The following is a 26895-nucleotide window of genomic DNA, read 5'->3' as shown; positions in this document are numbered from 1 at the left end:
AGCCAACAAAGAGCTGGTCATCCGCCCGGCTTTGTTTTGTGCGATCCAGATAGAATGAAAGCGCACATTTTGGATCCAGACGGTGGAGCCTCTCCTCCTCTTTCGAAGGATGCAGGGGCAGGAAGAAGGTGGGCAAAGTGGTGGTCTGTCCTATGTTGAAAGAGTTAACCACTTTGGGAAGGAAAGAAGGCCTAGTTCAAAGGACAACCTTGTCCGGATGAACATCCAGAAAAGGTTTGAAAGAAAGAGCCTGAAGCTCACTCACCCTGCGAGCAGAGGTGATGGCAACCAGAAAGGCAGTCTTAAGTGTCAGAAGTCTAAGAGGACAGTTATGTAGTGGCTCGAAAGGAGCGCACATGAGATAGGTCAGAACCAGGTTCAAGTCCCACTGGGGCATTACGAAAGAAGACGAAGGAAGGCTGAAATGGCCGCAAAATCGTCTTTAGAGTGCCCAGAGCAGAGCCCTGCTCGGCTAAAGAAAGAATGAAGAGGAGTGCAGAGAGGGGATCCACAGCCTTTGCTGCGCACCATGGGGGATATTCTCAAGAACGTGTGATAACCATCGCAAAATTAGTTTAACGCAACTCTTCACATCGCAGTCTATCGCGAGAAAATAACTGTGTTAACGTGGTAGTCACAGGCCGGCGGCACCATGCGATAGTCCCATGATAATGCGTCAAATATGACCACGCTAAAATCAACGCAACTCCGCAACAATGCGAAACACCAACGCAAAAAAAGTTGCGATGCCCCAAATCGCGATACAAAAATCAGCGACAACCAGTGACAGGTCATGTGTAAAAGTGCATAATAAAAGCAACAAGAAAAACCCACCAAAACCAAATCAAACTGCGTAGCACCATGGATGCACCCGGACCGAGTGAAGAGGACAACCCGAACCCCACGGAGGACCAGCCAGGTACCCCGTGTTCGGGGAAGGGCAAGGAGAAGAGGAAGACGGGGTTTAGTCCGCAGGAAGACCGGATCATCGTCACAGAGGTGATAGAACACTACTAACAACTGTTCGTCACCTCCACTGCGTCATTGGCAACACAAACGGAAAAATAGCAGTACGTCGTCACCAACGTGAATGCAGTCGGAGTGTCGAGGAGGTCAATGGAGGAGGTCAAGAGGCACTGGCATGAAGTGCACAGCCAAACCAAGGAGAAACTCGCTGCCAACAGGAAGGCAGCACAGGCGACTGCAGGTCGGAGTCCTGCGCCACAGGAGGAGCTGGAGGAAATAGTGGCCACAGTCATCAGTGTGGAGACGGTGGCAGGAGTCGGGGGTCTGGACAGAGCTCGATATGACCTGACCCAACAGCAACAGGGTGAGTAACGACCAGGGACTGGGGGGGGGAGGCACACATACACAATCATGTGGAACATGTCCCTGATACCCTTGGCACACTGCAGCACACATGGAAACACCAAGTAGGCCCCCGTCCATATCACCAATGCCACAACCCACCCATGCACATGTGCTGAATCCAGAAAAGCAGCGGCTCTGTGAACCACACTGACAATGCAAGTGACACTGCATGACACATAGCATGGCTGCAGTCACAATACATGACATGGTGCACAAGACGACATTGAGGTGGCTGAGTGTGGACCACATCCGTAAAGGAGCAGGTCACACTGACACATCCGCGTGCACCTACAACCCATGACGTCAAAAAAACATCTGCAGACAAACAATGCACAAGAGTACAAAATTTGTCCAAGAGCACAAATGACCCAAGTCGCAAACATCCCAGAACCCGAAAAGCACAAAAGTCAAAGGCACACCGACTCAAAGGGATAGGAGCTGCCAAATCAGGGCTGCAGGGGCGACTTGCCAACAATGCAGCACACACACATAGCAATCACAGTACATCAACATTGACGACAATGTCGTACAAAGTGCAACCCTTACACCACAGGACAGAGGACACAACTGGTGCGGCTCGTGCGTAGAAACTGGCCAATCACATCTGGCATTGCATGACACTGTGAGATGATAATGTACGAGTACAACCACACATCCGTCATGCAGTCGAAATGTCCACTGTCTCCCATCAAATAGCCAGCTTCACCAAAACAGCCACAATGTACATTGTCATGCAGTCTGAATGTAAACATCTACAATGCGTCAACATACATGGAACACACTGTTAACCTGCATCTCCCCGTTACATTGCAAATGGACAATCAACACCTCCTGCGGAGCAGACCACACATCTCTACAGTGATGATGAAGAGGACACCCTGCACATTTGCCCAGACACCCTCCAATGGCTTGTGGACAGCCTCCGCCCTCCGCACCCCACCCCCTGGAGCAGGGCAGGCCAGCTGCATCGCAGTGACCCCACACCCTGCACAGACCACACAGCAGGAAGCATTCACCACCATGGCTGGCTCACAGGACCCCTCACGACCAACACATGGAATTCCAACACCGTGTGTTAGGGTGCCAGGAGAAGATGACTGATCAGCTGTGGGTGGGGTTCGACCTCATGGCAGCCAAACTCAATGCCATACGCGGGTGTCTGAGTCCCATCAGGGACCACTTACAGACCCTAACAGACACCCACTGTCCGCACTATGTACACCAACAATCCTTGGCTGACCTCGCTAGGGCCATTACTCGGATACAAGAACTGTCAGACAGGCTCCAGCGATGACAGCACAGAGTTGGCACAGATGGGGAGGACAATGGAGACCATGTAGCAGATGCAGGCTGGAAGTATGGCTGCCACGGCTGAACACCAGCGAGATGTAGCTGGGATCTTCCATGCCTTGCAGTTCCTCATCTTGCCATTGCTGCCACTGAGCCTGTCACAGATAACTGCTGCAGGAACCTCGACACACACATCTCCGCCCCCTGACGTGTCATTGGCACACAGTGATGCAGCCCTATCACCTTAGCACCCTGATGTGTCAGAGGCCCACAGTGATGCAGCCATAACACCACCTGACACGCCGGACACAGAAGACGTCTCCAAGGAGTAAGATGTGTAGGGTAATGTCTGTGTGAGGGTGGAGGTAGTAGCATCCGTACCCACCACACCGCCTGTTCCTGCCTGGTTCAGCCATATGCATCATGCCCTCGAACAACACCTCCCACTGTCCCCCGAAACACTCTGAGACATTCACCTGGACCCCCGACATGACCTGCCATATCTGCTCTGGTACAAATGACACAGCAATCCGGCAACGAACTGAACTCTTCCTCTTCAGATTAACTTTGCATTCCCCCAAGGACTCTGGCTGGCCCACCACTGGGCAACCATGTTATGTGGGCTTGAACTGGCCATGTACAGCTCCAGCTCCGACACTCCCCAGAATGTGATTAAAACCTTCCAAATCACACAGATGTGTCATGTCTATGTTCACTCACATATACAAGTATGGATGAATGTAGGGACATAGATTGCACAAAAGGTGCACCCTGTTAAATGTCAATGCACATGTTTGCCCCTGACCCACATGGCCAATTAGATGACTGTGAAGGTGTGAACTAGCTGTGACCTCAATGCACATGAACAACAATCTCGCAACCCCCAACGTAGGCCAACGTCCATGTATTAATTAGAGCTGTGTGTAGAAATGTCAAAATCGGTAGCACGCCTGAAGTAGTGTCCCCCATCGCATGTGAGCATCTCTTCGCATGACCTACTCACACACATTAGTGTGGACACAGCCTGTTTTGATGGATCACATTGATCGTCATGGCAAGAAGTTGGACACCATACTCACATTGCTGAAGACACGTAAGAGCACAGGTCTACCAGCAACTATCCCAAACACAATGTCTGGCTCAAAGAGGTGGAGCTGCCAATAGGGAATCACCACCAATGTACATGCGGCAGTCTATCCCTCCCTGTGTAGGGACAATGCTCATTGAGGCACACGATTTGTCATACTAATCAACACTCATCAAATTTGTACACTAGTGAAGTTGCGTAAACTTTATTAGCATGTGTGTGTCAGTACGGGCAAGGAATGGGCCACAACATGCAGACAAATGCTTAAGACACTTACAGTCAGCATGGGAACGTGTCGAGGTGCAAGAAATGGGGAGGCAAAAATGAACACATTTCCTTACGGATGGCAACGGTCTCAGCACACCTTGCCTTGCTGGTCGAGTCATGTGATGTTTGGTGTCTGCTCATTGCCCCGTGTCAGGGGACACGACTCACAGCCCATGGGATCTGCATGGAGCTGTGCCACCGGACTGCGTCGACTGTGTGTTATGCTGACAGTGAGCAGGTTAAAGGGACCAACAAGGTCACATGTTGTGCTACATTGCAATGTGTGTAGTCTCCCTCCAGCAGTCTGTCAGATTTAGGAACGTTGCCAAACGACGCTGTGCAGCTCCGCCCATGGGGCTGCATCACCTTGCACAGGTGTGTAACAACACGCGTAGGTGCACGCACATGCATTCTGAGTCCGGGCGAAAGCAGACATGTCCACTGTTGTTCCGGGATACGTGACAATTCCTCCACGATGCAACACGGTGTTGGGACCTGTGCTCTGGGTGTCAATTAGTTGTGGTTGCAGGAAGGTAGTTATTCGTCCATGAATGCGAGCGCAGCTTCATAGGCAATCCGTTCCAGAAGTACGTCGTTCTCGAGTTCAAGGAACACGAGGGAGAGCCAATCCATTAACTGGTCCGGAAAGATGTGCTCCGTCCACGCAGTTTCACCAATCTGCAACACAGCCCAATAGTGGTCACTGCACATGATGACTTGTGAAATCTCCCATCCACTACTGCCAGCACATACGCCACAGATCAAGGCATCCCATGCATCGGTATCCCGGTTGCACTCCTGTTCGTGGGCCTACGGGGGGTGCACACACAAGTCATAATCCAGTTCAGCTACCGTTGTGTTGGATAGGCAGACATCCATGAGCCACTCGAATGTGCATGATCGACAGTGGAACCAGGGCTGGATGCATGTGACGTATGCAAGCCAGAAACTCAAACGGTAACTGATTCGCAAAACTGCCAGTGGCAGTGATCCCAACAGATGCAGCATTCGTGCACGGTACAGTTCCACGTGACAGGGGTTGTGCATGTGCCCGGGTTGCCTGCCATTGCGTTTGTTGGTCTCAGACCGGCGGCAGTTCTGTGGACGAGATGCCACAGCTCGGAACAATGAGTCATATGTGTGTTCAACGTTAGGACGTATGGGTTGTTTTTTCCCAATGTGTCAGGTGCATCCCATGCAGGTGTAGCTCGAGCAGGGACAAGTGTGTGTGGGGTGTGGACACGTTGATCTTTCATTAGCACAGTTCGTGGTGTGGGAGTCGTCAGAGTCTGGTATGGTATTTCACTCAGGGGGTGCCGGGCGCCTTCAAGATCAAGGTCGGAGGTTCGTATGTCCTTCCGCCTTGGGTATTGAGACAAAGGAGCTTTCATGCCTAATTTTAGTCTGACTACTGCTTGTAATTCTGAAATGTGATGTGGTTTTCGCGCTGAAATTGATGCCAGGCCTTAGATTTAGCATGCACCACTTGCGAAACACACCCAACAGTTGGCATGTATGAACCAAGGGCCCGATTGGCCTTGCGCTCCTTGTTCAGTCTCTCTCTCTCTTTCTCTCTCTCTGTCCTTTGATGAGTGTCTGACACACCTTCTTATCTTGGATATTGTCTTACAGGCTGTCACTTACAGATTGTCCAGGGATGACCTGCCATGATTCTTCCAAATAGTTGTTTGGAGATAAATTTGATTGTGATATTTTGTTTGGACTTTCAATGGTGAATGATTGATTCTGCTTTTTCTTTACTCACATGACTGTTAGTTGTTGTGATTCTGCGGCATCAGGTGAATGATTTTGTTCATGATTTTGTGACGTTGATGTGCAATCTCTTGGTCTGGAGGAGGTGGTGGGTGCCCGGGGTAGGGCCCCATGGGGGATAGGGGTGGTCGGGGGGTGGAGGTGGGTGTTGTGGCCCTCTTGGGGGTACGAGCTGCATGATTGTTGACTCCATGGCATCTGTTGTTCTTCAGGTGTAGCTCTAGGCTGGGCTCCCTTTCCTTGTGCAGGTTGTAGTCCGACTTTGCACCAGGTCAGAGCAGGTGTTAGTTTCCTGCTGCTTACGCGCCTTATCTCCTGTTTTGTGATCTTATCGCAGATCAGGCTGGTCGTTGAGAATGTTGTGACGTGGTGTTGTTGTGGCTTTTTGCTCGGGAACGCCTACTCTGCATTTCATTAGCGATAGTTGCCGGGGTCATCTGTGGCGATGTTTTTTGCGGCTGCTATCGCAGGTAAACTGGTGGTATCGGCTGTTAGCACCAGCTTGTGAATGGGGCGATGAATTTATCGTGACTTTGGCTGAGATAAAGTGCTGATAACTCTGCGATAAGTCCTTGAGAATATGCCCCTATGCCACTAATTTTTTTCGCGTACACACGCCTGGCTGCCAAGATAACGTTACAGACTTCGGGAGGAAGGTTGAAAGCTGTCAACTGTCGCCGCTCAATCTCCATGCAAGGAGGTGAAGGCTGAACAGGTTTGGAAGGAGGACTGTCCCCTGCTGCTGCCACAGAAGATCCTCCTGAAGGGGCAGTCTGATCGGAGGATTGTTGGCCATGTGTAAGAGCTCGGGATACCATACTCTTCGAGCCCAGTCGGGAGCCACAAGAATTACTTGGACCCAGTCGTGCTTGATCTTCTTCAGCACTCTGGGTAGAAATGGTATAGGCGGAAAGGCGTATAGAAGACCACAACTCCATTTGCGACAAAAAGCGTCGCCGAGCGAGTGGCAATTCCAATGCGCAAAACTGCTGATATTGCGCGTTCTCTTCGATGGCAAATAGATTTAACCAAGGCTCTCCCCACTGCTGAAAGAGACATTGCACCACCTCCGAGTGCAGACGCCATTCGTGATCCATCCGGCAGCTGAATTAGTCGGCATTGGCGTTCAGAGAACCTGCCAGGTGTTGAATCACCAGGGACATGCCCTGATGTTCCAGCCACTTTCAGAGATGAAGTGCCTCCTGAGATCGGGTCCATGACCCCACCCTGCCCTGTTTGTTGTAGTACCACATGGTGGTGGTATTGTTCGTGAACACCTGCACTACACTTCCCCGGACAACGGGAAGGAATGCCTTCAGTGCAAGATGGATCGCCCGAAGCTCCAGGAGGTTGATGTGGAGCCCGGACTCCGCCGGAGACCAGAGGCCTCTGATCTACGCCTCTCCCATGTGGCCGACCCACCCCAGAAGTGACGCATCTGTCATCACTGTGAACTCTGGCTGGGGAAGGGAGAGGGGCCTGCCGATGACCAAATCCTAGTTCGTGGTGCAGTGCCCACCGAGATCTGGAAGCAATCGGAAAGATTCCCCTGATACTGTGCCCACTGCAACTTCAAGTCTCACTGCACAGCCCGCATATGCCACCTGGCATAGTCCACCTGCAGGAGGCCATGAGGACCAGCAGCCTCATGGTCATTCTGACCGAAACCCGAGATAGAGGCTGAAAGATCGGAATCATAGCCCGAATATCCAGGACTCGCTGTGTCCATAACCGCTCTGATGAAAAGGAGCTTCTGAAAGGGGACCAGGTGTGACTCCGGCACGTTGATGGTGAACCCCAGCAAATGCAGGAGGTTGGCTGTAGTCAGGAGGTGGGAGACGACAGCCTGGGGCAAGCCCGTCTTCATCAGTCAGTTATTGAGATAGGGGAAGACTGGAACCCCTGCTCTGCGCAGTTGAGCTACGACCACAGCCATCACCTTGTGAACACCCGAGGGGTGCTGGTAAGGCCAAAGGGGAGCACGGTAAACTGAAAGTGTTCGTGGCCTACCGTGAACCGTAGGTAACGCCGATGGGCCGGCAGGATCGGGATGTGAAAATAAGCATCCTGCAAGTCCAACGCTATCATCCAGTCTCCAGGGTCAAGGGCAGACAGGACCTGAGCCAGTGTCAACATCTTGAACTTCTACTTCCGGAGGAAGCGGTTGACGCTCCTGAGATCCAAGATAGGACGCAGGCCTTTGTCCTTCTTGGGCACCAGAAAGTAGTAGGAATAACAACCACAACCTACTTCTGGGGCAGGAACTCACTTGATGGCTTCCTTGGCCAAGAGAGCCGTAACTTCCTGTTGGAGAAGGGCCAGGTGATCCTCCGACATGCGATGGAATTGAGGTGGCATGGATGGAGGGGTAGTCTCGAAGGGGAGGGAGTAGCCCCTTCGGGCTATCTGCAAAACCCACCTGTCCGACGTGATGGTGAGCCAGTGGGGGAGGTGGTGGCGAATCCTGCCGCGCTCTGGCATGGTGGCCCTGAAAGGTCGGACTAGGAGGGCATGGAGGCGGCTGCAGAGGAGGCGCTGGTGGCCTAGCCCACCCGCTGGCTCCCAGAACCACGTCACTGGCCGCGCAGAGACTGAAAAGCTTGCGCAGGCCTGTGGCTCTGGGTGGAACGTGGTGGGGCACCCCTTCATAGCCACTGCGCTGGGCAAGAGTTGGAAGCAAGGCTCAAGGATCTGGCCGTAGTCCTGGAGTCCTTAAAGCGCTCAAGGGCATTGACCGCTTTGTCGCCGAACAGGTGAAGGCCGTCAAAAGGCATGTCCAAAAGTGTGGCTTGGACATAACCTGAAAAGCCAGTGGACCTCAGCAAGGTGTCGCGTCTAAGGGCTACTGACGTGGAAATCGTACTGCCTAGCGAGTTGGCGCTGTCCAGCCCACATCGGATGGCGACTTTTGCTGCGTCTCTCCCCTCTGGAGAGCACGGCCAGAGCCTCCTACGGGCCCTGTGGCAGCACCTGTGTGACCGTGTCCCACATAGACTGGGAGTAACAGCCCAAGAGACATGCAGTGTTCACCGACCACAGTCCTAAGCTGGAGGAAGAAAACATTTTCTTCCCAAGGTGGTCCAGCTTCTTGGATTTAGTATCCGGTGGTGCGGTAGGGAATGCGCCCTTGAAAGTGGAGGCTTGGACCACCAAGCTCTCAGGGGTGGGGTGTTGGAAGAGGAAAACGGGGTCGCCCGGGGCTGGGTGGTGGCATCGGGCAATCATACTGTCCACAGGAGCCCTTGTGTTGGGCTTGGACCACGTGCCCAAAAGGATGTCCGTAAGGGCCTCATTGAACGGCAGCAGGGGCTCCGGAGAGGCTGCTGCCAGTTGAAGCAACTCAGTCAGGAGGTTAGTCCTAACCGCCACTGTAGGAAGCTCGAGGTTTAAAGCCTCAGCCACCCTATGCATCACCACTGCGTATGACACACCCTCCTCCGTAGCCACGGTAGGAGGAGAAAGCATGACATGGTCTGGGCAAGTGTCCAGACCATTGGCCTCACCCAACTCCTCTCTCCAGTCCGGTTCTTCCAACTGGTCTGCCAGAGGGTTCACAGACCCTGAAGGAAGTGGCCTGTTCAGGGTCACCTGGATCACTTGTGACCACCTCTCAGCCTTCCATACCAAATGAAGAGTTGGTCAGACAGTAGAGAATACAAACCAATATATGTTTATTCAGATACATTCGAGCGTAGCCCTGTCTGCCCAGTCGCTTAGGGGTGCTGCAGAGAGGACGGACAGCAAATATAGAGATACATTATGTACAATTCAGAACCAATGAAGGCATGCCTATAATGGAATTTTCCAAGCAGATGCAGCTAAACAAAGAAGTACAGAAGGATAGGTTTCGATTCTGAGGCTGGGCACACACTATCTCCTACCCAGGTCACTCTGTCCGTGCCCGCCACTAGACTGGTGGGAGAAGGCCTCTATCTAGTAGGAAAGGTATGCGCTAATAAAAACAGTGTATTCATTAGCAAAGCAAAACCCAACCGTGTAAAAAATTAAAATCAGCACAGGCCGTTTAATGAGAAAGCAGGGATTAGTTTCGATCATGGTTCAAAATGGCAGCCAAACATAAAATGGTGCTGCAAATATAGAATAATGCAATGGCAGGAATAACGAAAACATTTTCATTCCAAAACCCCTCCCAGTCCTCCTCACCCTCCTCTGGTAGCCACTCAGGGTGGTAGGGAACACCAGGGGAGAACAGAGGTACAAAAGTACCGGTCGGCGCCGGTCCCGATGTCGGGCGACGTCGGTCCGGCTCCGTGTCCACACTGAGGGGGAAGCCGTGGTCGGTGTTGGCTGGGTCACAACCGGCGTCGAAGGGGGCGGAGGTGTCGCCAATGGATTCGGCGCCGAAGGCAGTGTCACAAGGTCGATCGGCACTGATCCGGATCCAGGCCAGGATCCCTGGGGGCCTTGCGGCACCAGAGCCGAAGCCGCCAGCATCGAAGGCCAAGCACCCCCAGCTGAGTCCACGGGATCTGAATGCGTACCGGCGGAGTCGGGCTGCCCAAAAATAGAATGGAGGGTTTGTAAAAAGTACGAAGTTGGGCAGTGGTCGCCCCGGCTCCCGGAAAGGGAGGGAGGCTCGGGGTCGACCAAACAGGCTCCACGGGCAGAGCCAGGCGACTACCACCTACATCCCGTGTCGCATAGGCTGACTGACGGGGCGAACGCGAAGAGCGAAGGTGGTTCTTTGCCTTCTTTTTGTGCTTCGATTTACACAAAGACTTCAACGAGGAGTGGTGGTGATGGATCCATGACCGGTCCTGCGACCTCCCTCTCGACCGGGACCTCGAGTGGCCCGGAGCCGACTGCCAAGCCTCCAGAAGCTTTCGGGACCGCTCCCGCAAAGACTTCGGGGCCATGGTCCGGCAGTCGGCACCAGAGGCACACAAAATGGGGGTCCATCACCGACATCAGCTTGTGACACGAGTCAAAAGGCTTGAAGCCGGTCTGCCGAGATGACATCCCTGTGCACCAGGAGTTGTAACGACGTCAACAAAAAGCCGCAAAAATAGAGTAAAAATGTGACTCGAGGCACCGCTCTCTCCGGATCTGCGTTGGTTGGTGCGGGAAAAGAAAGAACTGACATCAGTGCGCAGAGGCGTCGTCGAAGTAGATACCGTGACGTCATTCCGGCAACCGCGGCGCCAACGACGTATGCGGAGTTGACTGAAGCCACCTACCGACGCGCAGGGGTACGGCTGAGGAAAAATTCGACGGATCCAGTCTGACGCCTGGGGGTAATTCTAAGGTGAGGAAATCATAACTAATTGTCTCTTTCAGATGTCAGTTTTTTTCTCCACTCATTCCGCACCCTTGGAGCCCAACAATAATCAAAAGGTACCAGTATGCAAATTCCTAAATTGGGGAATTAAACCATTCCACAAAACAGGGAAGTGAGAGGGCAGCGAGGAATTTATAGTTAGTATAGTTAGAGTATCCACCTGAAAAAGAGTTACGGAAGGTAAGTAACTTGTTCTTCTGATGGATACTTCTAACAGCAGATTACTTACCTTTAGAGTAGATACCAAAGTAGTACCTCCCAATCTGCGCCGCACTCACCCCAATACTCCACTCCTCCCACACCCTAGCCACTTTCCCAGATGCCTGGAAACACACCACCATAAGAAACCCAGCAGACACACAGATGCTGGTGAACTACAGACTGATCTCCCTGCTCCCTTATCCAGCCCAAAGTACTGGAAAAAGTTGTAAATGACTGGCTGACCACCTCAACGACAACCAGCTCCTGGACTCCTCTCAATCTAGTTTCAGGCTCAATCACAGCAACAAGACAGCCCTAATCTTCGCCACCGACATCAGCCTGATCATGGACAGAGGAGATACAGTGACACCCATCCTGCTCAAACTCTCAACCTCATCTGCCACCATCTCCCACCCCATCCAACACCGTCACGAAACTGACAAACAAGGACCCACCTTCCAAAGGAATAGCTCCTCCTCATGGGATGCAACAAGTCTGTCAGCCTGACGCCATACACCTCCACTGCCACCAACCTGATCTGTGGAGAACTCCAAAGATCCTTGCTGAGCCCCACACTGTTCAATGTCTACATGGCACCACTCACCAACACTGTCGCACACACGGAATCAACATCATCCCATATGCCCACTACACCCAGCTTATTGTCACCCAGATCAAGTTAATCATGTCTGAAGTTGCCAACTGGATTAAGACCCAGTGCCTAAAGCTCAACTCCCACAGGACAGAGGCGGTACTTTTTGGAAAGAACACCTCGCTGTCGACCCACACCTTGTGGCCTGCCAAACTAAGACCAAACCCCACTCCATCTAACCAAGCCAGGAACCTCAGGATAATAGCGGACAACCAACACTCAATGACCAGCCCGATCTATACAGTTGCCTCCCTCCTGCTTCCTCCCCTTCAGAAAAATCTTCAGATAGCTACAGCTCAACACCCATAGAACCGTCACACAGGGCCTAGTCTCCAGCAAGCTTGACTATAGGAACACACTCTATGTTGGCATCACCACAGATCTCACTAAGAGACTCCAAGCCACGCAAAACTCTGCAGCGAGATTCACACTCGCATCTCTACACACCTAAAAGACTGCCACTGACTCCCAGTTCACCAACCCGCACTCGCACACAAAGCCCTACACAAGTTAGAATCCACTTACTTGCACAGCGGCATCAGATTCCACATTCTGACCAGAAACCTCCACTCAGCTGGCCTACTACTTGGCCACATCCCCTGCATCGGAAGAACCGGCTATTACAGTAGGGCTGCATTGTCCCTCTTTTGGCACCAGTATATCCTCCCATCTGAGATGCGCACCATAAAAATACACATAATCCAGCAACGAGTAATTTAAACAAGGACGGATGGTCCATCAAGAGCAAAAAGCTGATGAGTAACCTTTAATGGTGCCCACAGCGAGTCCTTGCTGAGCCAAAGATAAAAGAAATAATCAGACAGTTTTGCCTGTAATGGGTACCTATTATAGATGCCATAAACAAGGCTACAAACATGTCCCAGTGCCCGGCGTAGACAGACTTTGTAGATGGGTGCTTGGCAACAATGGTGACACCCAAATCTTTGGGAGGAAGAATGACGTTTGGGAGCACTTGCCCTGCTGCTGCAACAGGAGATCGTTACGAAGCAGTAGCTGGATTGGAAGGCCAACGCTCATGCCCAGAATTTCCAGGTACCACACTATCCTGGTCTAATCTGAAGCAACTAGGATTACTTGAGACTGGTTGTTCCTGGCCATCTTTAGAACTCGAGGTAGGAGAGGAAGAATCAGAAAAGCGTGCAGTAGTCATGTGCGCCACTCTTGCCTTACTACTTCTCTGAGAGAGAGCCTTCTTGGAAATTGCAGTACCCAAAACCTTTGGCAAATGCATTCTAAAGTCTGCGCCGAAAAGATATGGCTAGTGTACTTCCCATTGTGGAAGATGCCCTGTGCCACCTTGGGATGCAACTGCCCTTTGTGATCTGCCAGGTGCTGCTAGATGAGTTCCTCCTCCCCTTGTGTTCAAAGGTCCTGCTAGGTGGTGCACCACCAGGGAAATGCCATGACATTCCAGCCAACCCTACAGATTAAAAGCCTCTTAGCACAGTCCCTGGATCCTACCCCGCCCTGCTTGTTGAAGTATCATATAGCAGTGGTGTTGTCCAGAAGGACCTGAACCAGCCTACCTTTTATAGATGGTAAGAAGGCTTTCAGCAAGATATGCACGGCCCACAACTCTAAACAGGTTGATGTGGTGTCAGGTCTTAGCTGGACCGGAGTCCTCTGATCATCTTTCCCAGATGACCTTCCCAACTTAGCAGTGACGCATCCGTCACCTCTGGATATGGCAGGGAGAGGTGCTTGTCACCAATGCAATTGTGGTCAAGCAGCCACCACTGTAGATCTTTGTGGTCACCTCTTAAACATGTATGGAATTTGACAAATTCCCTTGGTTTTGGGCACACAGACATGGGGGTCTACAGACTTCAGATCCCTATGCAGCACCCGCATATGCCATCTGGTGTGGTCGATGATCAGGACACAGAAAGCCAATAGGCCAAGAAGCCTCACAGCCACACTTACTGAGACCCAGGACTGATGCTTAAAGATCAGGGTCATATCTCGATTGTCATGGATTTGTTGTGATGGAGAGAATGCACAAAACCACTGTATCCAGAAAGGTTCCAATGAAAGGTTTGAACAGCTTCAAATGTTGATAGTGAACCTCATCGATGTCAGGAGATTCGCCGTCACCTGGAGATGGTCTACCACTGACTGTGGCAAGCCCCAGTTGAACAGCTAGTTGTTGAGGTAAGACAAAACTAGAATCTCCAGCTTTCAAAAGTATGATGTGACTACTGCCATCACTTTCATAAACACCTGCGGCGGAATAGTGAGGACAAAGAAGAGTATGGCAAACTCAAAATGCTTCTGGCCTATCCTGAACCACAAGAAGCGTCTGTGGGACTGCAGGAAGGTTACATGAAAGTAAGCATCCTGCAGGTCCAAAGTTGCTTGATCCAGGGCAGACAGAACCGGGACCAACATGGGCATCTTGAATTTGTTCTTCCATAAGAAGGTGTTCATAGGGCGGGGAGCTAAAGTAGGACTACGGCCTCCATCCTTTTACAGTGTGGCAGCAAGTCCCTATTTCTGGGGCCAGAATGGAATAGCAGGGCATAACTCCGTTAAATGATTTGACCCTTTGAGGAAATGTCTGATCCTGCCTTCCACAGGGTGGTCGTGTGCTACCAAGGGCAAAATAAAGTAGTTTGGTGGCTGCTGCCGTAGGGAGGGAGGACTGGGAGGGTCATTTCTACCTGTGGCCTGGATGTTGTCCGCTTGAGCCCTGTCCCAAAAAGAAATAAAGTTGCTATTTAAGAGATGTTGGGCCTTGGTGATGCCGGTATGTCAAATCCTTGGGTATCCCTGAGAGGGCGGAAATGAGGAAGAGTAGAAAGACCAAAGTAACGTGCCATGGCTCGATTCTCTTTAAAGTGTTCCAGAGCAGAATTAGCCTCCTCGCCAAGCAAGTGAGACCCGTCGAAAGGCATATTCATGAGCGCAACCTGCAGGTCTCCAGAGAGCTGTGAATGCTGCAATAGTTCTAATTTACTTTCTATATTTGTTTTGCTTTCAATCCTAGTAGTATCTGTATTAGAAAGTGTGAGAGCCTTTCTCCATGCAAACTGCTAGTAAACATGCACCTCAGATATTTGTTTCTATTCTTACCTTCACAATGGAACTCTTTATTGTATGCTGATATCTTACTTGATTAACCATATATTTACGTATCTGTCATCGTGGCAGCTCTCTAGGGCTGCTCAAGGCTAACATACTCTGTTCTTAAATATTGATTTGTGGAGTTAAGTTTACGTATATTAGGCTTTTACAGTTTAGCCTAAGGAGATAAGAATGTCTCAATCTGATTTGTTTTGGAGACATTAGATTGAATCAGTGGCCAAATCTGGGGTTTTCGACCACTGATTAGCAGAGGTCTTCGCACTACAGATTATCTCCGGAGGTCATACCGATTTCCTGATTCCCGAGCCACACTCCGCTCTCAATGAGAGATTTATTGTGAGAGCCAGCTGCAGGGCCTGGGAGCAGCTGTGCTGGGACTCCTGCCCTTGACTGAAGCACAAGCCTGTCATTCTGTGACTGAAATCTGATAAACAGCCAAAATTGCTGTTTCAAATGGTATGCTGTGCGATCCATTCCAAATGCTCGACAGGCAGGGATGCTATCTAATGTTTTAGCCTACTAAATTAATTAAGGGTTTAGAAATAGCAGTAGGGTCTAGGAAGCTAGCTAACTTGAAAACATGCTTGAAATGTTTTTATTGTTCTCATTAATAGTAACAATTTTAACTGCAATCTTATTCTCATTCTGTCGTTAGTGTTCATTTAATTTGCACACGATCAAGACTTTCAAGATAAACCTTTAAAACTACAAGTCCTGATTTCTTAGTGCAATGTTTGTGTATGTTGTCCGTGAGAGAAATTGTTTTGATTTCCACTGTATCCCTGAACTAGTTTAATTGGACTGCTGATAAGTAAACTGGCAACACTTCCTGGCAGTCTGTAACGTTTTGCTACCTGTTCACCAGCAGGCAAGAACAAGTCTGATCCTAAGTGCCCCATAATGTGTCTGTCAGGGCCTCATTGAATGGCAGTAGAGGTTTGGAGGATGTCTGTGGAACTTCAGTCAGACTGTTTGTCCAATACTTCAGCTATGCCTCAAATCCTCACAGCAAAGGAAGTACTCTGCACTATTGATGGCCCGGGGAGGACACCAAGCCAGTATCCAGAGAAATGTCCAACCCACTGGTCTACTTTGAATCTATATAAAGGTTATCATTGTAAGGCTGGGGTAAATATTCACCATTATCTCTATCGTCATCTTTGAAGGATGGTTGAGTCTGGTTAGAGTCAGAACTGAAACGTTGTAGGAGTGCTAGAAGGTGACTCTGCAGTATTTGTGTAGCTAGATCAGAGTCTGGGTGCGACGAGTTAGATTCAAGACGTGACCTCAAGATTGTGAGGTGAGTATGTGTCGGAGTCAGATCCAACTAATGGTATGGGTCCTCCTTTGAAGTTTGGGCCAGCGTCGATGTTCAAAGGATCAGCATGGATTTTGGTGACAAAGCGGAAGTCGGAACCGAAGAACGTTGGGAACCTGAGACCGATTGCGGAGGCACTAGGAGATGAAGACTGATCCACCAGCAGTAACCAGACTGGAGGCCTTTGAAGATCCTTAGTGTCCTGACACCAAAGGGAGCAGGAAGGGTGTCGAAGATACACAATGAACAAATTATTCACCTTTGGTAATAATCTTTATGGCGGATACTTGATCTAATCCAGATTCTTCACCTTGTTAATATTATCCTGGCCTCAGACTGGGTTCGGATAATTTAAACAGTACTCCTGCGTGCTGTTAGTTGGTGGTGCGCTGACATGAGTTACTTTCTTAGGCTGTCCAGGTCATCAGACACAGAGGGGCATGTTTACACGAAAATGTTGGAGAGCAGAGCTGTGCCAAATTTGGTAGCGCCGCGCTTTGACCGTTTGAAAATGCAGGGATAAGCCATATTCACAAAAAATACGGCGCACCCCTGTGTTTTCCTTAGCGCTGGCGCAATAAAAGCTGTCTATCACCACTCCAGGCACCTTGCTGCAAGGGTGCCTGCGCTGCCAAGGTATCCCTTCCTGCACATAAGCAATCATTAATGGCAATTTGCACCTTCTATGTGTGCTGCAGAATGCAGCACACATGGAAAGAGCAAAAAACTAGGAGAAATGAATAATTTCTCCATGTATCGCCATTCTAATGCCTGGTATTTCATGGCGTTTGTTTTTGGCGCTGCCTCAGCCTTGTAAATCTGGGGCAGTGTCAAAAAGCAATGGGTCGTTGGGGTGCAATGCCCACAGCAACACCCACTGCACGCCCCTTTTGCGCAAAACACTGCGGCAGAACAGGGCATATTTACAAGGTGGCGTTAAGCCACGCAAAGTAGCTTAGCGCACCTTACAAATATGGAAAATGGCGCTGCCCCACCGAAGCATAACAAAATATGATGCTCCGGTGGCGGTGAGAGCTTGTAAATATGCCCAAGAGTTTATGAGCAAAGTGGCATGACCAGCGTTGTCGATAATCAGCAGTACCTCTGATGGTAGTGTTCTTTCAACAGTCAGTTGTTGAGGTAGGGGAAACCGGGTATTCTCAACCTCTGAAGGTGTGCTGCGACCAACACCATCACTACTGTGAACACTCATTTTTCATACGTGAGGCCAAAAGGGAGCACAGTGAACTGTGATTCACTGGTATCGCCTATGGGCCTTCAGGATGGGGATATGGAAATAAGGGTCCCGCAGGACCAATGCCACCATCCAGGGTCTAGGGCAGACAAGCTTACTATTACAGTGGTAGCAGTGACAAAATGCAGATGCATGTCCCAAATAAAATAACCACAGTAAAAAAGGATGTAATATGATAGTAGTTTGATAATTACAGGATAGCAGTGAGGTACACATACAACCCCACAACACCCTACTACCTAAGGCGTTGGGTATGCTCTCCCATCCACATTGGGGGTCCACTAAATCAATGATACTAGAACGGATGAAGCATACATTCCATTCCAAAGTATTCATATGCAATTTGGTAAGGAATAAGTCCTTGGTTTCAGGCAAAAGTTTGCTTAACAAATTTAGTAGTCGTCCATGATGGTTGCACAATTCCAGTTGGTACTAATGGACAGCTGAGTACATTGAACATCCAGGACAGCTGACGAGTGTTTCGTCCTTTTGGACTTTATTAAGTCTGATAAGTTTTGTAATTCAAAGGCCAGTTAAGAAAGTAGAGGAGCCACAGAGAATCAGTCAAACCAGTTTGGGTGTGTTACACATCCAAAATGGTGCAACTCTGATATTCAGTGGCTTCTCTACTTGTGCGGCTTATCACAGCCTAAATTTCCATAGGTGTTCATTTTTGCTACCTACGTTGCATCTTGTCAGACGCAGGATTACTTCCTAAACAATTACCACATTATACGCCTTCTCATACAATATTGCTTCCTATTACTGCTTGACTCTTGGCCCCCATACTTCGGATGGTTTAGCACAGCCTAAATGTCCATATGTGTTTTATTTTGCCACTTAACCTGAAGCTTGTCTGACGTGCGCCTACTTCCTTAACAACAACCACATCTTACTCCTTCTCATACACTATAGCTTACTAGTACTACTTCTCGGTCAGATTGTGGATTGACTGGGACGAATCCTGCTTTGCCTTCTTGTACTTTCGATTTGACCTATTGCAAGAATTGGACCGTGATGAGGACCTGTAACGAGAGCGGGTCCACACTCTTCCCTTCAAGCGCAAACAGGACTTGCACAATTTCTTACAGTGCTCGGCGACATACAGCTTTGCTTCATGTTCCCAGATTCATGAGGTCCCCTCGTCGTAGGACGAGTCTTACATCATGTGGATCTGTCACAGATATATGCTTGCAACAGTACCAACAAGGCTTAAACCGCATAGTTTTTGGAGAGGACATGTTCCCTTGCACACTGGTTTTTGGACAAATGTGGAGAACAAACGTGTCAACCAACAAGAGAAACGTGGGAGCGAGCTCCGGATCCCCATAGGAAGGTGAGGAAAGAAAGGAACTGATGTCGGAGTACAGAGATGGCGCCTACCTGCGACTCTATTTGTAACTTCCGGGGCAGAAAGACGTCAATGCAGAGCAGCGCTGCGCCACCTACCAGCACGCGGGAGCAATGCAGTTTTAAATCTTCTGCTTTCAGTCTGGTGCCTGCGAGTATTCTAAAGGTGAGCAATCTGCAGTTATGATTTTCCATGAAAAAGCCAAACCATTTATCCTTTAGAAAGTCCCTCAAAACCATATTCTCCAAACCCCATTCATAATGTAGAAAATCCTAGGTATCTGGAGGCTTGCAATTATAGGTACGCTTTTAGATATCACATTTTACCCCAGGCCACTATTAAAAAACTACAAATAGTGCAGAACTGTGCGGCCCGTATGCTGCTGAACATTCCCAAACGCTCCTCCGCAAGGCCTGCCCTTGTAACCCTGCACTGGCTCCCAGTTCAGGAAAGAATTCAATTAAAGGGTCTATGTATTACCCATAAGACAGTCTCAGGGAAAGGTCCACACCTGATTCGCTCCTGGATCCAACCCTATGCACCTAATAGAGCCCTTAGGTCTGGAAATAAAGGCTTGTTATCAGTTCCTAAGATTAAACGGGCACGGAGTGGAGGCTGACTGTTCACATACAACGCATCCAGACTCTGGAACACTATCCCTATTCGCTCGGAACCTGACTATCTTAAGTTCAGGAAACTATTGAAAACCTTTCTCTTTCATTAATTTCCTGCAGTATCTGACATGGCGCCTAGCGCTGGGATGCCCCTGGGTAACCATGCGCTTTATAAATGTTCCTTCATTCATTCATTTTATAGTGCGCTGGTAGTAATTGCAAGAAAACACATAATATTTCATTTGTAATGCTCACAATTTTTGAAGTCTTCTATACTATCAGACAACATTATTTACCAGCATCTGCCCTCTGCTTGCTTTATTTTAATCTAAATGCCTCTCATCTGTGGTAACTTTATTTATAAATTGAGTACTCGCTGTGCTAATTTCTTTTTTGTGGGACTAGCAGAAGCTGGTTGCAGTATCAAGCTATCATGCACGGGAAAAAGTTGAGATACTGCTGGAATTATAATTTTAAGAACAAATGTTTGTATCATCTAGCACAAGAGCGCTTACTTGTACATCAGATGCCTCACTCAGATCATGCCTCGACTCCATTGCAAAACAGACATCTGCCATCATGCTGAAGTTCAATTAGATAAAAGCAGAATTTATGATTAATAACTGCGGTACACAGCTACAGGTCCAAATTTCTGAATTAAACCTAGAAGCATCTCTTAATGATGCAACACCAGGTATCTATTCACTTGTCATCCAAATAAACTCAAACCTCTTCCAGGGACCATGTGTTGTTCAAATAGAGCCTTTTTCGTAGATTCAAACCTTCCCTACCCCTATATGTACACATGTAACTTCAACCATTAAGACTCTTCTGTCTCACGTCAACGGTGGCAATTAACCCCTTCGCTGCCGAGGAAATTCCGCTGCAGCACTGGGGGGTGCGGGGGGGGCAGCGCGGTGGCGCGGTGCTCATGACGGAGCCTCTTTGTCATGAGCCACGGTTGGGCTGTGCTCATGACGGAGTAGTTCCGTCATGACTCCGCCCACGGCGCTAATCGCCCGCACAGGCGGGGAATTAGCGCCGCGTGGGCGGCGCGGCCGCCAACGGCCGCAGCATGACGGAACCACTCCGTCATGAGCACACGGCAACCGTGGCTCATGACGGCGTGGTTCCGTCATGAGCACGGAACGAGTTAATAGCCAGCTCTCTGGCCTTTCAGACAACACCATGGCTCCATTCAAAGTTGTCCTGTATGCAGATGTCAACTAGAACTGCAAAAGACCAAAGGGAAATTCAACCACATTACACTAACACTACAACATCTCCATGGGCTTCAATGGCTTTCTTCCAGCCGACATGAAATTCAAATTCCACTGTGTAATCCACAATTTTGACTTCAGCAAAGGTTATCTTGTTGACAAATGCTGTATCTCTGGTGACCAAAGTACTATTCACAGCTCATCATTCATTTGGCTAGAGATGCGGAAGGACCAGAAAGAAACACCACAGAATATATTCCCCCTCTCGCTAGTACATTCCTGCTGCTCCCTGACTAACCCTAAACCCACCCCCTTTGCCAAAACCTATGTATACACACTCATACACTCCCTGTAATTCCACTTCTTTCCTTTGGGTCCATGTCAAAGCTAAACAGATATGCCATTGTTGATGTTCTGCAGTTATCTATCCCTCAAGCTCCGTCAATCTTGGAGCTCTGTATTATTTGTCTAAACAAGCATTTTCTGGTAACCGCTAAAACCTGTTTGCTTTTCTGCGTATCTTATTTTTCACACACTTTTAGATCAACGTTGAGACACCACTTAGCCATTAAACAGTATTTGGAAAACCGCTTGGAACTTGTAGCTAGTCCCAGTCAATCAAATCCAAGGGAATGGTAATCTTTGAATAGATGTTTCATGATTATGTGGTCAGTGATACTAACAGACACACGCATCTGTTTCGTTGGGCTAAAAATCTTACAACTATTAACAGAGGAGATGTCTCTCTGGTGCACCAACACTTTTACTTACTTCCTGTTACGGACTTCCGTCAGCTCCATTAGCCGTTCCTGTGCTGCCCGCAATTCATCCAGCCGCTGCTGGTACCTAGAATCGCAATTATTGTTGCGCTCGCAGTTAGAAACCTGATTTGAAAGCTCGTTAGCACGATCCCTCAGCTGCTGGATTGAGGAGTATAAATTCTCGTCGTCTTCTTCCTGCATGAGTGCGCCACCGCCACAATGAACAGAAAAGTGAAAAACAAAGTTATCAAAATTATAGTAGACATTTACTCAATCTTTCTTGATCCCCCAACAGAATGGTTGATCCTCAAGTGACAAAATTAAATATCAATAAGAGAAGGATAGGCAAACTTTTAATATGAACAATACATACACCTAGAATATATAGAATGTTCTTGGCAAATCCTTATCTCCATCCTGCGAACAAAACTCAAAAAATGGACAACTCAAAGTAGCAGAGAGGCCTTCCTCGTGGAATTCACATGTCTGATCTAAAAGGAAAGCTCATTACACTGAAACAACAAAGGCAAGCTTGGCAGGAATCAGCACTGTTAGGTTGACAACACTAATAACACAAGGTGAAGATCTGTTATTAATCAAACAACATAGAAACAAGGAACTGGGCTTCTCTTAAAAAAGAAACATTCTCTGATAGTTGCTAGATACGCAGTAACTGTTTTCCCCGATTTCAAGATTGGTGGTACTTGTTGCAACAAATAAATTGGCCACCTCATCATTTGTAGGTGGTCAAAGACTGGTCTTCCAGCTCCTGCTGGTTGACCTAATCCATCTTGCTTTTATGCAGCCCACCTCTAAGCTTTTTTCCATACAGTTTTTTTTCCTTTCACCTTACTGTAATTTTCTGTTAGCAAAACTGTTCATACGGAAAGTTAAATATCCACTAGGCTGTGTTTCTTGCTTGTAAGTGCATGCTGCTTCAAACCTGATGATTTATAACTTCTAATAAAGAAATAGAAAAAGATTAACACTGATAGATGCTGTGTTCCAGAAAGAGTGGAAATCGATCTGATAGTTGCTATTTGCTTACAGCACACTGCATGTAACAGTGATGGAAACAACATCTTACATGCTTGGATTGTTCTAAATTGTGGCCAAGGGCCTCAAGCAACAAAAAGGATGTATTCTCCTCAAAGCCATTGATTTAATGGTCAGTCCTAGAATTGCAGGGATTCGAATCTGAGGCTTCAAATTCAGTAGTAGTGTTTCTGATATCTAGAACCACTAAAATATATGAACACAGTACTCTTGTGTTAAGTGTTCTTCCTAACAGGGTGAGGAGGAAGCCTGTGTTAATCGTATCACTGGGGGGCTTAGTTATGAGAGACCTGCATCACTTTTGCACCACGTAAAGTGTTACATACTCGACGCAGGGCTCTCATTCCGATTTATGAAGCCAATCAAAGCCACTCTGCATGGCTCGGAGTGGCCTCATAATTCACGAGTAAGTCAACGCAGAGCAAATCGCTGCCTTGCCTTACTCTGCGCCCAGTTGGAGTTCCATGGGCATTTCTGTGGGTTTTCCCAAGCAACACCTAAGGATTGTGACACTGCCCCAGATTTTACAAAAACTTGTAAACCTGGGGAAGTGCCAAATCCATACGCCTCCCGTGGTGAGGCGTATCGAGGCATAATATGTTTATTTCTCCTCGTTTTCCCTCTTTCTATGTGTGCTGTAATTTGCAGCACACATACAAATAGGAAAATGCCCCTTAAGATTGTTTTTGTGCAGGAAGGTGCCCCTTTCTGCACAAAGCACAAGTTACTACTTATACTTATAACAATATAACGTTTTGGGTCCAGACGGTTGAGCTGCTCCTCTTCCCTTGAAGGATGCGGAGGTGGAAAAAAGGAGGGCAAAGTGATGGTCTGCCCGATGTGGAAGGGCGTGACAACCTTTGGCAAGAAAGAAGGACGTGTCCTCAGAACCACCTTGTCCGGATGAACAGAAAGGAAAGGAGATTTGGAAGAAAGAGCCCGGAGCTGACTCACTCTCCTGGCAGAGGTGATAGCTACCAGGAAAGCCGTCTTGAGAGTAAGAAGATGTAAGGGACAGTTATGAAGGGGCTCAAAGGGAGCGCACATCAGAAAAGTCAAGACAAGATTCAAGTCCCACTGAGGCAATACGAAGGGCACAGGTGGGAATGTATGCGTAATGCCCTTAAGAAAACGGTTAACAACCAGGGACTTAAAACGAGAAGACTGATCTGGAAGCCGTAGAAAGGCAGAGATGGCCGAAAGATAACCTTTAAGAGTGCCCAGAGCAGAGCCCTGCTGGGCCAAAGAGAGAAGGAACAGAAGAACCTCAGAAAGAGGGGCAGAAAGGGGATCCACAGTCTTAGCTGTGCACCATGCCACAAATCTGTTCCACCGACAGGCGTATACCGTTTTAGTGGAGGGACGCCTGGCTGCCAGGATGACATCACAGACTTCGGGAGGAAGATCGAAAGGTGTCAACTGTCACCGCTCAATCTCCAAGCATGGAGGTGGAGGCTGGACAGGTTCGGGTGGAGGACCGTCCCCTGCTGCTGCGACAGAAGATCCTCCCGAAGAGGCAGACGGATCGGGGGATCGATGCTCCTACTGAGTAGCTCGAGATACCATACTCTTCGAGCCCAGTCCGGAGCCACAAGAATAACTTGGGCCCGGTCGCGCCTGATCTTCTTCAGCACTCTGGGCAGAAGTGGTATACGCGGAAAGGCGTACAACAGACCGCAGCTCACTCGAGACAAAAAGCGTCTCAGAGCGAGTGCCGCCTTGGAAATTCCAAATCGCAGAACCGATGACATTGCGCATTCTCTTCGGTGGCGAATAGATCTAACCAAGGCTCTCCCCATCGCAGAAAGAGACCTTGCGCCACGTCCAAGTTCAGACGCCACTCGTGATCCACCATGCACCGGCGGCTGAGTTCGTCCGTCCTAGCGTTCAGAGCACCTGCCAGGTGTTGAACCACCAAGGTAATGCCTTGATGTCCCAGCCACGTCCAGAGGCGCAGAGCCTCCTGCCATAGGGTCCACGACCCCACTCTGCCCTGTTTGTTACAATACCACATGGCGGTGGTGTTGTCCGTGAACACCTGCACTACACTACCCCAGACAGAGGGAAGGAATGCCTTCAGTGAAAGCTGGATCGCCCGCAGCTCCAGAAGGTTGATATGGAGCCGGGACTCTCCCATGTGGCCTCCCCAACCCAGGAGGGACGCATCCGTCACTACTGTGTGCTCCGGTTGGGGAAGGGAGAGGGATCTGCCATTGACCCAATCGCGATTCGTGAGCCACCACTGCAATTGCCGTGCAGCGCCCTGCGAGATCTGGACACGATCGGACAGGTTGCCCTTATGCTGTGCCCTCTGGAACTTCAGGTCCCACTGCAGAGCCCGCATATGCCATCTGGCATGCGGTACTAGCAGGATGCAGGAGGCCATCAGGCCCAGAAGCCGGAGGGTCATCCTGACAGGATAAAGGCTGAAAGAGCGGAACCATAGCCTGAATATCCCGGACTCGCTGATCGGGAGGATAAACCCGAAACAGCGTCAAATCCAGAACCGCTCCGATGAAAGGGAGCTTCTGAGAGGGACTCAGGTGCGACTTTGGCACATTGATGGAGAACCCCAGCAGATGCAGGAGGTCGGCCGTAGTCTGGAGGTGGGAGACAACTGCCTGGGGCGAACCCGCCTTCAACAGCCAGTCGTCGAGGTAGGGGAAGACTGACACCCCTGACCTGCGCAGACGAGCTGTGACCACCGCCATCACCTTTGGGAAGACCCCAGGGGCGCTGGTAAGGCCGAAGGGTAGCACGGCAAACTGAAAATGCTCCTGGCCTACCGTGAACCGCAGGTAACGCCGGTGGGCCGGCAGGACGGGAATGTGAAAATAAGCATCCTGCAAGTCCAACGCTACCATCCAGTCTCCAGGGTCCAGGGCAGACAGGACCTGAGCCAGAGTCAGCATCTTGAACTTCTCCTTCCGAACGAACCGATTGACGTCCCGGAGGTCCAAGATGGGGCACAGGCCCCCTTGTCCTTCTTGGGGACCAGGAAGTAGTGGGAATAGCAACCACTCCCTACTTCCTGATCGGGAACGTACTCGATGGCCCCCTTAGCCAGGAGGGCCGTAACTTCCTGACGTAGAAGAGCCAAATGATCCCCCGACATGCGGTGGTACCGAGGTGGCATAGCTGGAGGGGAGGACAGAAAGGGGAGTGAGTAACCTTGGCAGATTATCTGCAGCACCCACTTGTCCGACGTAATCTCGCGCTGGAGGTGGAGGTGAACCCTGCCACCCGCTGGCGTGGGGTGCCCCCTGAAGTTCGGATTAGGAAGGTTTCGAGGCGGAAGCCGCGGGGGTGGAAGGGGACTGCCCCGCACGCTGGTTACCAGACCCGCCCCTGTAGAACCCACGTCCGTGGCCTCGCTGAGGCTGGTTCTGCACAGGCTTGCTGGAAGAGCGCACCTGGGTACCCCTGCCCTGGCCACGAAAGGAACGAAACCCCGTAGTGGCAGGATTTATCAAGGAAAGACCCAAAGACTTGGCCGTGGCACAAGAGTCTTTGTCAGCCTTATCACCAAAGTGGCGGGAGTCATCGAAGGGCATGTCCATGAGCGAGCTCTGGACATCGGGCGAGAAGCCAGTGGAACACAACCAGGTGTGGCGCCGCAACGCCACCGTCGTGGAAATCACCCCGCCCAACGAATCAGCGGTGTCCAAACCACACCTGATGGCAAACTTCGCTGCATCCTTGCCCTCCGCAATTGCTTGGGAAAGGACAGCCTGGACCTCCTCAGAGCACTGAGGCAGAACCTCCGCCACTGAATCCCACACTGTGTGGGAGTAACGGCCCAGTAAGCAGGCGGTATTAACCGATTTCAACCCCAAACTGGCTGAGGAGAACAACCTCTTGCCATATTGCTCCAGCCTCTGAGAGTCCTTATCCAGCGGAGCCGAGGGAAAGGCACTCTGCGATGTCGAGGCCTAAATGACCAGGCTCTCAGGCGTGGGATGAGTGGTCAAGAAGGCGCGATCACCAGGTGCCGGGCGATGACGCAGAGCGACGTTCTTATCCACCGGCGCCCCAGAGGCTGGCCGAAACCAAGTACCCAAGAGGACTTCGGTAAGGGCCTCATTGAAAGGGAGCAGCCGTCTGGAGCACCTCCGTAAGGAGGTTGTTCTTAAGGGCCACCGTAAGGAGGTCGAGGTGGAGAGTCTCCGCGGCTCGACGCAGCACCATAGTGTAGGAAGCGCCCTCCTCCATAGTAGGCGGAGGCGAGGCAAACCCCGGGTCAGAAGACACATCAAGTTCACCCACCCAATCCTG

General features: G+C 49.9%; 1 protein-coding gene across 3 annotated transcripts in view; it reads right to left on the bottom strand.

Moving 5' to 3' along the window:
• The window catches only part of LOC146830503 (1-phosphatidylinositol 4,5-bisphosphate phosphodiesterase gamma-1-like), a 695332-nt gene that overhangs the window by 3592 nt on the left and 664845 nt on the right, over positions 1–26895 (bottom strand). For all 3 annotated transcript variants that reach the window (XM_085604690.1, XM_085604691.1, XM_085604692.1), the window contains one exon: positions 21575–21759. In XM_085604690.1, the coding sequence (XP_085460816.1) occupies positions 21575–21759 (185 nt within the window). The remainder of the gene's footprint in view (positions 1–21574; positions 21760–26895) is intronic.

The sequence above is a fragment of the Triturus cristatus genome, chromosome 5_1 (assembly GCF_964204655.1).
Source record: "Triturus cristatus chromosome 5_1, aTriCri1.1, whole genome shotgun sequence".
Classification (NCBI taxonomy): Eukaryota; Metazoa; Chordata; class Amphibia; order Caudata; family Salamandridae; genus Triturus; species Triturus cristatus.
Note: the sequence above shows the minus strand (reverse complement) of the source record. Positions and strands in the feature narration are given on the sequence as shown.